We start from the raw sequence: 15,608 nt of genomic DNA, 5'->3' as shown, positions 1-15,608 counted from the left end.
TGAATTTTAAATATGCCACAGACTACAGGACTTCTCAAGCTGGTATAAAAATCTGAGAGGCAGGAGAATATTTATGGCTACTCTCCAACCTCTAAGCCTTATCTGCAATGTAGATGCACCCCTTGCTAATTAAATTTGTCTGAAGGCATCCTTAAACTCAGAAGTCAACTAGGCTGAAGAACCTTGCCATAAGCATCTCTCACACACTCTGGTCAACATTATGCAAGAACTAATATCACAACTTCTATGTTTTCTCTTTCATACCACCCTCTCTAAAGCTAAAGTGCCTCAACTACCCAGTATCAAACTCTTATAACCACCGTTCTTGATATAGCATTCTAGTTACAGTGTAGTTAGTTAATTACACGTTTCCCGGTGCAACCGGGATTACTTGTTGATTGAATTTGTCTCCCAACCTTCTGCCCCTCTAAGCAGAAGTTAGTCCATTGAGTAGAGGGTCTTTGGTGTGGTGATGATCTAAGACAATCATACACAAGTGTGGCCAGTAAGCAGTTAAAGGGTGACTGTCAATTTGCCAAGTTCAAATGATACTTCACAGCTGCAGAACTCCTCAAAGTGGGAATTCTCTAGTAGCCACTGCACATGGATCTTACTGCTTTAAACAAAGCGAAGCCTGGGGTGTGCCAGTGCAAAATGCAAGCTCTGAATAAAATAAACCCAGTACCATTCAACAACACCCTCTTTATTCAAAAATAGATATCTATGAGACATTTCAGAATATACTGCTGCCAAAACGGCAGCCTATGCTTCTAAATTAATTCCTAGATCAATTCATATACAGATTTAAGCTCCTTTTTTTTTTTTTTTTTTTTTTTTTTTTTTTTAAGAGACACTTTGGGGAAACTGTTTGAGGAAGTTGTACCCAGTTCACCAGGCATCCTTTGCCCTCCCCCCCCCCCCCGCCCCGTCAATAAAAACCACAAGACTATTTAAATTAAGCAAAATAAAGTAAAACACACACTTTTTTGGAAAAATCAAAGCATTTCAATTTAAAAAACAAACATACAACTTTCTCACAGAAAATCCGCCCAAAATAGCAGTTTGAGATGCCAACACTCATTTGTCTACATAATTTCTATGACAGTTTTGCTTCATTTTTGTCCAGTAATGGTTATGCAGTCAAATTATAGGTCAAGAATAGTTATTTAAATAAAATACAGTCTGGGGTTAACTCCACTGAGCTGGGACAGGATAGAAATGCATCTTTTGGTTTGTGTGTTTGAGAGTTTGGGGTTTTCTTTTGTTTGTTTTTTTGGCAAAAGCAGAGAGAGCGTAGAACACTTTATGGTCCAAACATTCAGATAAAGGGCTCTCCAAATCACATCAATTCATGGAAGAATGTAGTTCTGCCCCCAGGAATTCTCCTCTACAACAAGGGGAAAACAGATTCCACAGATGGGCAGTAAGGAGGCAAGAATAAAGGGCCAAAATGAAGTGCATGAACTTTTCACAAACTAAATGACCAGAAATGCTAGTTTATTCGGTTTCACTGAATGCTGAATTAGCCATTATATTCCCTGTAAAATAAGTTAACGAGCACAAAGAACAAGCTTCATATTTCTATAGGTTTCCTCTCATGTCTTTGAAAAGAGCAGCTTAAGACCACAGTGAGGCACAAACAAAGCACATCACTCTGCCTTACTGGTTTCAGCCTCTGTATTACAGAACCTATAATATCCAATCAAGTGTTTCCAGCAGCTTGTGAAGTCTTAGGCCTTGTCTACACTGGCACTTTACAGTGCTGCAACGTTCGCGCTCAGGGTGTGAAAAACACCCCCGAGCGCTGCAAGTTTCAGCACTCTGAAGTGGAAGTGTAGACAGTGCACCCGCGCTGGGAGTTACTCCACTTGGGGAGGTGGGTTTTTTATAGCGCTTGGGGAGACAGTGCACCAGCACTGATGACGCGACTCCACAGCCACGTTAAAGCACTGCCACATCGCTCGTGAAGTCATGCCCTTAGCAAGAAGTGTTTAAATTAAAACAAAATTGCCAGATTGGAATGGTTTGCAATGAGCAGGCAGGCCTGCTTGCTAAAACTAATACACACAAATTTAAAGCTAACTACATCCATGGTAGTTCTACCATTAGCTAGCATGATCATGGAATTAGAATTAGTATTTTTTAAATTTGTTTTTCGATTTTTACTGGGAAAAAATCAACTCACATTAATGTGTGATACGAAAATACATACATCCTCCCAATATATACATGCTCATGTATATTGATGTATGGTATACAGGATGTGTGTATACATATACATACAGGTCTGTATATGTTGATACGCTATATAAATAAAATATTTATACCACATTTAACTTCAGTCCATCAAATAAATTCACTTATTTAACCTAAGGAGACAAAATTCATAGAACAAGATTTTCAATATAGCCATTCTCAAGTTCACAAAGAAAGTTACAGTACCTATTTGAGATATCACTAGTTTTATTCCACCACTCCAACCTCTTGGCTAGTTAAAACTTCAGTAGCATTTACATTTATATAATACAGAGGGAAATGTGGTATAAATATAATACAAGGGAGTTGGAATAAAATTCACTTCTACTCATGCTTAGTAACCAGTTCTGCATTGCTCAGCACAGTGCAAGTTATGAAGTTATCTCTAACTCACAAAAACAAGCTGTTCATTTCTATCGCCCATAGTGCGAGTCTCAGTGTATGTACATATGCACCATACCAAATAGGAGCCACCTTGAGGTCATTCCTACAACAGTAACAGCAACTATAGATTTAACAAAAGGTTAACTGTACTGTTGCTCTGTGGACATGTCCCCCTGATCCCAGTATGGTACAGTACACACATGCATACGCCCCCATGAAGCACACTAGCCACTCTACTGCTTATAGATTTGAACGTCAGAAACCCAACTAACACACACAAAACAGATTCAGAAATAATCAGACACTTTTAGAGAGAAAAACACAACATTTCTTTGAAAACTTTCAAGGTATATGTACATGATTCTTATGACTTCTGTGGGAGTAACAAGTGCTAAGAGCAAACGGAAACTAATCTGAGTACAGAAAAGGTGAGAAAAGTTTTTCAAAATATATATGGACTCTATACCCACTCCCTTCAGAACATGGACATACACACTCTCCATCTTCCCCTCAACATGAGACACTGTACACAGAGAGCACGCATGTGCAGCTGGTAGGTTGAAAGTAGGGTCTGTATGTTCATTCCTATGGTAGATCATTGGAAGACTGGATTTCCAGTCAACATGAGAGTTTTCTTACTTCTGCTGGTACTAAGGGGAATTAGTAAATGCGGGCACCATTAGTCCTAGTCAGTTGAAAACAAATCACCAGCAGATGGCAAAGGTGCCAGGCCTCCTGTAACGTTGGGCAGCAGCGACAGATCTGGAAGGCTCTGGATGTGTGATTTCAGCTCCTTGCGGACCTGGGTTACCCGAGCAAGCTTCTGTTTATACTCCTGAGGGGAAGAGACAAGGGAATAAGATTAGAAACAGATTTTTACATGTGATCAGTGCGTACTGAGAGAGTTTTCTAGGACCGGTTTCCTGGAGAAGATTGATTACTACCTCTGAGAATAATAATTACAGTGTTGTTGTAACCATGGTCAGTCCCAGAATATTAGAGACACAAGGTCAGTGATGTAATCACTAGATTTATGGGTTATTACAAAAATCTGTAACTGATTAACCCCCTTTTTCCACTCTCCTTGAACGGTCCCTTAGAATACATGCTAGCTACTTATGCTAAACAATCTGTTCCACCTTGTATTTAGCTGTGATGCTCAGAGTCCTTTTCCCAGACCCAAAGAGCTGTGTGTGGCTCAAAAGCTGGTCTCTCTCACCAACAGAAGTTGGTCCAATAATGGATATTACCTCACCCACCTGGTCTCAACAATAATGACAGACAGTCTAGTAGCTCCCCATCACAGGAATGCCACAAGCTTTAGCATTCCAGAGCCATTAATTCTCCTCCTCCTGTTGAGGTGGGGTAGAGTCCCCTAGTGCCTCTGTCAATTATGTCACAGAGTTAGAGCTTAAGGCCAGAAGAGACCATTATATCTTCTAGTCTGACCTCTTGCATATCAGAGGCCATCCCCACCACACAGCACCCTAAACCCAACAACCGAAATGAGACCCAAAGGAGACTAGACAATTGCGTGTCACCGGCAGAGAACAGGAGGAACGGAGGTGCACCAGTGCTCGAGGCCCCTGCAATGGCAGGGAAATTATTTCTCACTGACAACTAGTAGGGCTCTCATCAGTTGCTACAGATGTCACTACAGAAGACACTTTCTTCAAACTTCATCTAAAAATTCAAACTGAGAATCTGGATTTCCCTTCAGATTGTTATCCTTCCCCCCCACCCGGTTCGGTCAAACAAACACAACAGACAGACCTATGTTGGTTTTCTGGCTTCCACGGGGCTCAAGGCCTTATGAACATTTCCTACATTTGCCTCCTGTACTGACATAGGAGTTCCTGCTCCATCTAGCCTCGTATGTGTGTTTGCCATCTTTGTGGAAGACAGAGGCAACACAAGGGTTCGGTCACACATGGAGTGCCATCATGAAGTCACAGACCCCTTAGGCCTGTGACTGCTATTACTGGTAAGAGGGGTGATAAGTTCCCAAATAGAAATTATGGCTCTGAAATTTTACCATCTACTGCATGATTTTTACGTTTAAGTCTGGTCCAGTTACCTTTTTAACATGCTGTAGTATGATGGTACGTTTACAGAAAGCATGTCCCTCCTCGGGTACAACCGAAGGGATTGAAATTAACAACTAGTTAATTTGCTGAAGGTCAATAGAATGTCCTCCTAGAGAAAAATGAGATCAATCCCTACAAAGCATATATGTATGTGAGAGGCAAGCCTGTCACTTCCCAGCACACAGTACTACAATAGTCTTTACTCCACATACATTTAAAGAATGACATTATGAACAATCTATGTAGATTCTCCCTTGTGGAACTATAAAAGTAGTCAAGGATAAAGAGAAATCATTACTATTAGCCAGTCAATTTGTGTTATTAGCACTTATCCATAACATATTAGCCAACTGATTATTAACCATAACAGCTGTAGCATTATATTGGCGCATTAGCAGTGACTCAGAATTATGCACATAATCACTAAATGTGAGCGAAAAATCAGAGGGCCAGAGACTGAAACGACCAACATAGTCTCTGCTAACTTCAGAAATGTGCAACAGCAACAGGAGAAAGGCAGTATGTAGAAGGAACAGATACTGCAGAACGAATCTGAAAGGATTCCTTCCAAGAGCTAGGCAGCCAGGACCATTCATTCAGAAGTCCAGTAAGTGAATATTTTAGAGCTCCGGGGAAGTCATCCCTGAATTCCACAGCCTGAAGATGACCTGAAATAAGGCCGACTCTTCATTGTGGGAAGCTGAGGGGAGGAGGAGGAGGAGGAGGAGGAAGGGTTGATCAGAAGCCCAAAAGCCCAGGAAAACACCTATCATCATGCATCACATTATCCTGTCTAGTAATGACTTTTAGAGATTGTCAAAAGCAGACTAACACATTCACACCCAAATACAAGTAAACTATCCAATTCAAAAGCTCAGTTAAGATTTAACACATTAACTTTGTAACACTATTCCCATCAGAGCACTTTGCCTACATACAATAGGTCAATAGCATTAAGATATCTAATAGTCCAGAATAATAAATATTAAACTATTACATTGAGCTCCATCCCCATATAATGTCATAATTTTAAACTGTATTCAAGTGTCTCTCTACCCAATTGCTTATCCTGTATTTTTCAAGTCATCTCTGAAATGTGATATAAATCTATGAGAAACAATGTGACAGTTAAACCTCAGAGTGCTGAACAGGTTTCCATATAGTCAATTGCAATACTAATTTACTTCTGATTTCTTGTTTAATTAGTAGTAAGAGAAGAACAGTTTATGGAATCCTCTCTTTGAAGAACAAGAAAAACTGGGCATTTAATAGTGAATCAGCCTTCTGAAGAGTTTACAACTTTAATTTGAATCCAATTCCCCATTTAGTCCTTACAATGATGGAAATTCTCCCCACCTTCCCCAAATCTCAAAGCATGTGGGAAATATTTTGCTTTGATCATGAATGATGGGCTTACATTCTCATCGGTTTATTGCTTTGTACTGGAATAGTGAGAACAGAAGTGATTGCAATAATGCAAAATATCCCTACTCTTGAAGTGGGTGTATGAAAGTATACTGTAAATTTCCAGTAGAGACACAACTATGGATTTCCTTTAACATCCTATTTCAGATCTATGCCGATTCACCAGGCTACGGCAGTAACAGATCATTACATCATAAACATCTACATGTACACACAGGAGAATGGATTGGAAGGATGGAATTCAAATGCGTCTCTGGTGGCTTCAGAAACCGTTCGTGTGCTGCTTCAGAAGCTAAGGAACTGCAGAGGCTCAGGAGGAAATGCACTCTCCAATTTACGGGGGGGGGCGGAAGGATTGGTGGGAGGCAAAGGACAGAAATAAGAATGCGTCCAACATCCCCAACTGTGAGTTTTTGAGAAATGCTTCTGCAATCCCAGGACTCATTATGCCATCCAGATGTACTGGTGAATACCAATGACCTTTCAGTTACCTCCTGAGCTACTTCTCTCTCTAAGGGTATGTCTAAACAGCCCACAGAAGTGAACCTTCCAGCCCAGGGCAACAGATTCGGGCTAGCGGGGCTCACGCTAGAACTCTAAAAATTGGTTTGAAGACAGCGCTTTGGAGTTGTGGCTCAGGCTCTGAAACCCACCCTTCTCCCTAGGCTTCAGAGCCCAAGCTGCAACTTCAAAGCCCTGTCTACACAGACATCTCGGATTAGCGAGACTCGCACTCTAAAGGCTATCGATTTGGGCTGGGAGGCTCACTGGCGCTGGCTGTGCGCATAGTCTAGGTGCACGTTCATGTGAAAACAAGAGCAGTTCACAGGGAAGACAAGAGACCCTGCAAGAGTGCCAAGTGGGAAGGGTGCTGAAGGACTTTAGAACCATGGCCTAGGAGTCCACATGGGATCATAAGCAGCCAAGGAAGCTGAGAAATTGATCCACTGAAGACCCTGTACTGAACTAGTGCCCTGAACTAGGCCAGTATGTGAGCAGCTACTGCATGCCAAGGCTGTTAGAAAGAGCAGAGAGATTGGGAAGGAAGGAGGGGGGGGGGAAGTGGACAATGTGGGGAAGAGACTTCATATGGGGAAAATGAGGCAAGAGAGTGGGGGGACGGCTGGACACTGAATGCGTAACAACAGTGGAAGGGAAAAATGAGAACATGGTATGAAGTTAAAGGCATGAAAAAAAGAACAAGAGATGGGAACAAAAATTGAAATCAAGGCAATAAAGCTCTCGAAGGATAGATTTATCAATATATTCATGGTTCTAGAGGTTATTGCATTTCTCTGGTAGAATATGGGAACCAACACAGAAGAAAGGGAGATTGTAGGGCAACCAAAGCAGTGCTCCTCCCCTCTCCCCATTAAGTCTCAGCAATTACAATCCCAAAAGAAATGCCAAGGCTTACTGCATGTTTACTCCTGGGGGGAATTCTGCACCAAAAAAATTAAAGATTCTGCACACGATATTTTTAAATTCTGCAAATTTTGTCAAAAACAACACTATATAATCATGTCAGTTTCAATTATTTTGGGAATTTATTTCAAAATAAATGTCAGCAAGTATGTCTGTAATAATACAGAGACACAAAAATTCCCCCAGGAGTAGAGTGTATGACAACCCAGTTCCTGTTTCTATGCCCCGTCCCCCAGAGCCCTGCTGGGGGGTCAGACACTCTCACCTGCTATCCCCCAGAGGCCAGCTGCACCCCCTCATCCCCTTAGAGTCCAGCCACGGCCCCGACACTCACACCCCCTACCCCGCAGAGGTCAGGGATACAGAGGGAGAGACAGCCTTGTCTTCTACTTGTGAGCTGGGCTCTACTGGGTCCAATGGCCCCTCATGTCAGCCAACATCTCTGCAGCCCATTTCTGTGGGGTGGGGTGGGGGGGGGGGAGGAAATTCTGTGTGCACAACATTAATTTCTGCAAAATTCTGCATTGTGCAGTGGCGCAGAATTTCCCCAGGAGTATATGTTGTACCATCCACCCAGAGTTATGGCAAATTGAGTTCTCTGCTTAAGCATGACAAGTTAATCGTTAACATGCAGTAAGAAGAGGGAAGAGCATGAGTGCTCATGTACCTAGAATACAGACAGCAAAGGAGCTTATTGAACTGTATCTGCTCACAGATAGGAGGTGGATACTGCTGCATCTACAGATAGCTTTCTGCAAAGAAGCTGCAGTCTGAAAGTTGTTGCACATGAATCCGCCAGACAATGGTAGATGCCAAGCTAGAAAAGAGGGAGGAAAAGGCTGTGCTCTCTCAAGAATGCTGACGTCCACCAACACAGACAGGGGAGGGCAACAAGAAAGCTTGCCACACTCTCTCTCTCTCTCTCTCTCTCTCAACAGGCAGGAGAGAAATAAAAAAGGGCAAGAGACTAGCAAAACCAAACGGTATGATTATCCAAAGGGGTGGCAAATTCCATGTGAGGACCAAGGGATGAAGTTAACTACTCTTAAGAAATGAAGAGGTGTGCATGCAAGATAGAACTAAATCCAAGCTTGCAAACTGTTTCTGCCCAGTTGGGAAAAGCAGAGCCCCTCCCCGATCTTTCAGATGCAGGACCAAGCGGGAGGGAACAGGAAGAGCATGCCTTAATATTAATGAAAGAAATAAAAAACCTTGTATTCCAATTAACTGAAAACCAAAACAATCTCATTCCTCCCATCCCAGAAAGATTCTCAGGCCTGTAAATCTTTGGAATGCCTCACTCAGTCAAGTCTTATGAGAACATACCCACAAAAATGTTTGCAAAATGCTATTAATGTGGAAGTATGTGCATCTGTCCCAAATGTTGGTGCTGCAGACAAGTATGCACATTGAGATAGAGTTTCTTCTAAGGGCTGACGTGGCTATTTGTTCCCCAATATATGGTGCACAGCTTCAAACATTTAACTACATGACAGGGAACATTATTCTTCAGTTTATCCTTATTTGTAGGTGTGCACTATTTTGAGATATCCCTCCAACACCCAGTCCCTGGGGCAAGGGTTCCTATCTGAAAAGTAACTGGATTTTGAACACGTATCAATGGCAAAATAATTCAGGTCACCCCAACCACCATATCTGTACAATCCTTAGAACAATCTTTGTCTGGGGGCTAAAGGGAGTGTGATCTACCCCAAACCAATATTATTGCACTTCAGAGCCCTAGCCATGGAGCAGAACCCCACTGTGTGGGGCACTGGACAGACATAAAACAACTGGTCCTACCCTAGAGAGCTTACAAAAAGGGCTCAGAAACAGATCACAGCCATGAGAAAGACGCTGTGCCACAGCAGGTTGAGAAAGAGACCCAGGTATCCGAAAGCTTTGCTAGAGGATTGAAAGCAAAAGAAGGTGCTTCAGGATGCCAGGCAGAACATTGTGCCATGGATCAAATCCCTCCAGTTAAAGAGCTACCACGCAATTTGGTTGCTGATTGCACTACAGACACTGTATTACCTACTTTCTACTTAACAGCCACGGTCTGCTCTGGTGCCAAGGAGACAGTGTGCGGATGCAGAAAATGGCAACAAGGGAGAAGAAAGATTGGAAACCACTGTTGGAGCAGGAACAGCTGGCAGAGTTGAAGTTGAAGCAACTGACAGGCACAACAAAAGAACAGCCCATACCAGCCCAGAAGCTATGGCCTCAAGAGAGTATGTAAATACTTCACTGATTAATCCTTCAAGGCAAGGATGGTGCTCAGTCAGGGCAGGGTGAACCCTTTAACCCTAGTTAAAAGAGCCCTTAGCATAGGTCTACATTGCAGGTGGGAACATGCCTCCGAGCACAGAGAGATGCTAGCTCTGCTTGAGCTAGTACACTACAAATAGCAGGGTGACCGTTGCAGCAAGGGCAGCGGCTCTGGCTAGCCACCCAAGTTCAAACAGAGGGAGTCGCACAGGCTTGCTCTGCAACACCCACACTGCTGTTTTTAGCACACTGCCTTGAGAAGAGCTAGCATGAGACATGCTCCCAGCTGCAGTGTAAACATACCCTTAATGTCTACCCCTAAGCGCAATATTACAGTTAAGATCTCCTGTCCTTTTAAGGTTCTCTGTGGCCAGCTTCAGGAGCCTACATTGCCTGCTTCAGTCGGTGGCTGGAGTGCTCAGTCCTACTTCAAACCGGACATCACGTAGGAGAACGTCACCCCAAGTCACATTAGGCGTGGACTGCCGGGCACACTGTGTGTATATTGACAGACCTCTGAACCCGGTCCTTGGCAATACTGGGTCATTGACAAGCCTTAAAAATAAAATCTATTAGTCACTGTTTTTAACTTCAAATAAATGTCCAAACTGTGCTTGAAAAAAAGTTATCTAAACAAAAAGGAGAATGTTCCATTTGGAGAGACATCAGAGATTCAGAGACCTCAACGTGCAGAAGAGAAACTGTTTTCTCCATTCAGAGATGGGCATAAGTAAGTAGTGGCACACAAACCTTCCTAAGAATAGCGGTGTTAGCTATTCCAAATTCAACCGCACAGGCAACCCGCCGTGGAGAACTCTGGGAAAAGCTTTTACGAAGAATAGGATCGTCTTAAATTAGCCCCCCTGCTGAAGCATGCTTTGAAAATACAGCCTGAAGGTTCCTCCCTAAAGTCCTTCTATCCCAAAACCCCCACAAATCTTGAAATGTGCCTAAAAGAAACTGCTGCTTTCCGTGGCCCCGGTCTGCACTCTGTGCACACAGCTGACTGCCGTGGTGCATAGGAGGGATTCATTAAGACCGACAGCATTTGGATGTTATTTGCCTTTTATGGTCAAAGTAATGAGAACTGACTCAATATTTGCTGTAGCTCGGCTTTGAGGATGAGGTTGGAAAAAACTGGCACTGTGCATCGTGAGTGCCTTTCCTAATCTATGTTCACTTTCAGAATAAAAGTGAAAATTCTAACTCCTCTGTGGCAAAAAACAACTCCAGAATCAAAATTTAACACCATTAAACAGTGTGATCCGACAGGAAAATACCCACTGACGAGAAAATGTTTGACCACTAAACTGACAGGACAGGAAATAGAGTGAAGGCTATTCCTGAGCTTAACTCACTCGATTGTGCTATAGCATAGGAAATGGCAAACTTTTTCATAGCTTGAACTTCATTTTAGTATAGAGATTACACTGGCAACTTCTGACCCAATGTATAGTTATACAAGATCCCTGTATGCAATTACAACAGTTGCTTAGCTGTTACCACTAAAGAAAGATCTTGAAGTCATTGTGGATAGTTCTCCGAAAACATCCACTCAATGTGCAGCGGCAGTCAAAAAAGCGAACAGAATGTTGACAATCATTAAGAAAGGGAAAGATAGTAAGACAGAAAAGATCACTGCCTCTATAGAAATCCATGGTACAACCACATCTTGAAGACTGCGTGCAGATGTGGTCGCCCCATCTCAAAAAAGAGATATTGGAATTGGAAAAGGTTCAGAAAAGGGTAGTGGTATGGAACGGCTGCCATATGAGAGATTAATAAGACTGGGAATTTTCAGCTTGGAAAAGAGATGACTGGGGGGGGATATAGGGGTCTATAAAATCATGACTAATGTGGAGAAAGTAAATAAGGAAGTGTTATTTACTCCTTCTCATAACACAAGAACTAGGGACCACCAAATGAAATTAATAGGCAGCAGATTTAAAACAAACAAAAGGAAGTATATGTTCACACAACACACAGTCAACCTGTGGAACTCTTTGCCAGAGGACATTGTGAAGGCCAAGACGATAACAGGGTTCAAAAGAGAATTAGATACATTCATGGAGGATAGGTCCATCTATGGCTATTAGCCAGGATGGACAGGGATGGTGTCCCTAGCCTCTGTTTGCCAGAAGCTGGGAATGAGCGACAGGGGATGGATCACTTGATGATTCCCTGTTCTGTTCATTCCCTCTGGGGCACCTGGCATTGGCCACTGTCAGAAGACAGGATACTGGGCTAGACGGACCTTTGGTCTGACCCAGTATGGCCGTTCTTATGCTTACACTACAAAGCACGTGTTTATTTTAGCTTTAACGTAATTTAGTAGGTGAATTGGAGAAGGAGCTAAATCTCCCCAGGTACTCATTTCAAGCACCTCTGTTGTAGCAGGTCATATGTACAAACACCCTTTGGTTGACATTGTTGATTAAAGGACATATATTATGCACAGTGATGGAAGATAAGGTGGAAGTTTCAGCATTAAAAAGGGATCTGCAGGTTTAAATGGCACTGACCCTTCAGTTTGTGTTGAATGCCTGAAATAAGAGGATAATTTAAAAACATTCCCCCCTCCCACCACCAGTTTGTTTAGCTCCTCCAAAGTCACACCAGACAGCCCAGAATTCAATGTTCTGCAACATCACAGCTCCCACTAACCCACACCAGGATTAATTCTCTCTCTTAAAATAAACCTTTGAAAGACCCTTTTTAAGTTGCCCTGTTGTGGGTAACTTAACTAGGCTTTCGTGTGCAGGATATCAGAACAGTGGGTAATTTTTATCTACATTATGTGTGCTACAGTGCAAGAATGAGCTGAAGACAGTTGCAGTCTGAGCTGTGAATATCATCTATTTTGTTAGTTAAATCAGATCCTTGGAAATTTACATTAAAAATGTCATTTTTATTACGGTATAAAGGAAGGTAGAAGGCCTCACTCCGAATTTTTAAAACATGCACCATTGGCTTAAGAGTAATTATTTGAAAACCGTGAAAGTTGTATAAATAGCCTAATATTCAGAGTTTAAATAGTTTGGCATAAGCTTATGTTTCCATTTTAACAGGCTGATTAAAATTATGTAAATATGCATCAGGGATACCCAAAATGTGCAGTATTTACAAAGTAGTCCAATCAATCATTCCTTGGCTATTCTAGCTTGCCACCCAAGTTTGTGTTTAACAAGCTTTTAGAAAGTGGACTCATTAAAATGTAAGTCACAATGTGACAGTCGCGGAGACATTGTTCCTATAGAAAAAAGCCAATATGAAGTTTTGTTGAAAAACAGTTACTGCAACTGATCAATAGCTATTTCAACAGCATATGTTTATTAGCTAAACCCTCCCTTAATGTTTCTACAGCTTTTCAAAAAGACAAAATACATTGAAGTATATGACCATAAGATTTTCCGCTAGCAGCCTGTTATTATTCATTAGTGTGGATTATTAATAGGTACAGCTGCTAGATGGGTAACTAGCTGGACTCAACATTTTTAGCATATACTCTTTTATTACTATTTGTATTACAAAGAACACCTCCTAGAGCTTAATCCTGGCTATTCTGTGCTCAACATCAACCTCTTTCAGGATAACTTCACTGCCACTTAACCAGCTGAGGATCATCCCTTTGGATACAGCATTCATTCCCCTTTGAAATCCAGCCATTTAACTATTCCCTGCTTTTAAAACAGCTGAAGATTTTCCAATGTTGAGGTGTTTGGGATTATCACTGCCTTCCCTTTCCTCTGCCCCCCAATCCCACCTACCCCCACATCCTCTCAGTTGTCCTGTCTGTAGTTTTTAAAATTGTATTCACTCCCATTCTGTACAGCACCCCTATTGTTTTATAAACAAGTCATTTTCCCCACACATTGTTCAAGTGTGAGCATATCAGCATGCCAAATAAAATTACAAACAGTTAAACAAGGGAGGGGGAAGAGTTCCCCACATCAGTTATAACATCCGGCTTACTATACAGCAGACTGCGAGAGAGCCTGGCTGCATACAAAAGGGACAAGTTAACCTAATAAGGAAACATCTCAACCCCGGTAATCAAAAAGTTACTTGGTCCCAATAAACGAGGCCCGCACGCATGTGTACAAATCAAGCAGGAAAAGAACAAGAAACTAAATATTTAGTGTGCATCATTTATATTTAATTTTCATCCAAACTCAGCTGAGAAGCAGGTGAGAAGTTAGATACACTTTTAGGGCCTGATCCAGAGACCAACAGAGTAACTTGAAAGACTCCCATTAACTTCAGGGGGCTTTGAATCAAGCCCTAAAAGTTTTCTCCCTTGAAAAGCAGCTCCTCTGGAGTGGCTACAAACCAAAGAGTTTAGAGGTGACCGTCTCCACCTCGGGGTCCTACTTCTGATCTCAAGGCTCCAAAAATCCCATAGAGCAGAGGGGGCTTGCAGACCCAGTAAAAAGAAGTAAGGAACAGCGCACTCTCAGATACGTTGTGGGTGAGGTCTGACCCCAAGTTAACATTTGAATAGATGATAGGTTATTTTGAGGATTTCTTTAAAAAGGCCATGCAATTTCCCCCCTGCAGAAAGGTAGCTAATATAGCAGAGAGGGAACCAGCTTCCATCTGTCAGATTCTGTGCTCTTCAGTGCAACAGGAGAATTCGTCTTAATATTTATATATATTTAAAAAAAAAAAACCAACCACTCCCCCAAAAAAATACACGAAGCAAAGCTGTGTCTCAAGTGGGGTCTCTCACTGCCTACTGTTTTCTGAACAGAACAAGCATCTCTGAATAGATATTCTCTGCAGTCTAACCTGGGGAGAGCAGACAGAACCAAGGAACCAATTTCCCTTTCTCATTTCACAGCAGCAAGAGAGCAACAAACTTGACTTTGCAGACAAGTTTCTCTCAAAGGAACAACGCACCATTCAGAACCGGAAGGGTAATCATTGCTCCTTTCAGAGCTAAAGCTTATGTGTGGTAGATCAGGTTTGCTGGCAGATTGGTCCCACTCTTTAAATAAGGAGATACAGCTTCGTCTTTCCCTCACCAGAATCATTCACTTCAGTTTACTAAACATGTTGCTGCTGCTTTTGGCAGCATTTCATGCTCCACAAACTCTTCTTGCTCACCTTTTACTAGGGTGCCAGGTTAAGAAGCTGTCCAGTGTAGCACATAGCACCATTTACAACCCTGAACGTATCATTCCTACATCCTGTGGCAGTCCCTGCTCTATAGAATATCAGGGTTGGAAGGGACCTCAGGAGGTCATCTAGTCCAACCCTGCTCAAAGCAGGACCCATCCCAAGACAGATTTTTACCCCAGTTCCCTAAGTGGCCCCCTCAAGGATTGAACTCACAACCCTGGGTTTAGCAGGCCAATGCTCAAACCACTGAGCTATCCCCCCTCCATGCAGAGATAGATATCAATGCCATATGGAATCTAAGCCCACACAGTACTATTGGCCCAGAACATTATTCAATTTGACTTCTAGCAGAAATGGGGCACTGTGTTATGTGCAGAGTTCCCCCCCGCATGCTAACCACACCTCCTCCAGTGCATAAAGTTCACAACACAAGCACACTTCCAGTCATACATTCACCTTTGTTCAAATATTTTATTGATTTTCATCACTAGGGGGAAGTGTAGCAATGCATGCATCTCTCTGAAAAGTACAGCAACATTACATGGAAACAATTTCATGATCTCTAGATAATTTGGTTTTTTAATATTACTATTTCACTTAACATTTATATTGCGGGAATGCCTAGAAGTGCCAATCAGGTCA

General features: G+C 42.2%; 1 protein-coding gene across 2 annotated transcripts in view; it reads right to left on the bottom strand.

The window, feature by feature from the left end:
• Positions 1-684: 684 nt before the first annotated feature.
• The window catches only part of RPRD1B (regulation of nuclear pre-mRNA domain containing 1B), a 47,407-nt gene continuing 32,483 nt past the window's right edge, over positions 685-15,608 (bottom strand). For both annotated transcript variants that reach the window (XM_065414207.1, XM_065414209.1), the window contains one exon: positions 685-3,475. In XM_065414207.1, coding sequence (XP_065270279.1) covers positions 3,326-3,475 — 150 coding nt within the window. In that variant the 3' untranslated portion in view covers positions 685-3,325. The remainder of the gene's footprint in view (positions 3,476-15,608) is intronic.

Source organism: Emys orbicularis, chromosome 12 (assembly GCF_028017835.1).
Source record: "Emys orbicularis isolate rEmyOrb1 chromosome 12, rEmyOrb1.hap1, whole genome shotgun sequence".
Classification (NCBI taxonomy): domain Eukaryota; kingdom Metazoa; phylum Chordata; order Testudines; family Emydidae; genus Emys; species Emys orbicularis.
Note: the sequence above shows the minus strand (reverse complement) of the source record. Positions and strands in the feature narration are given on the sequence as shown.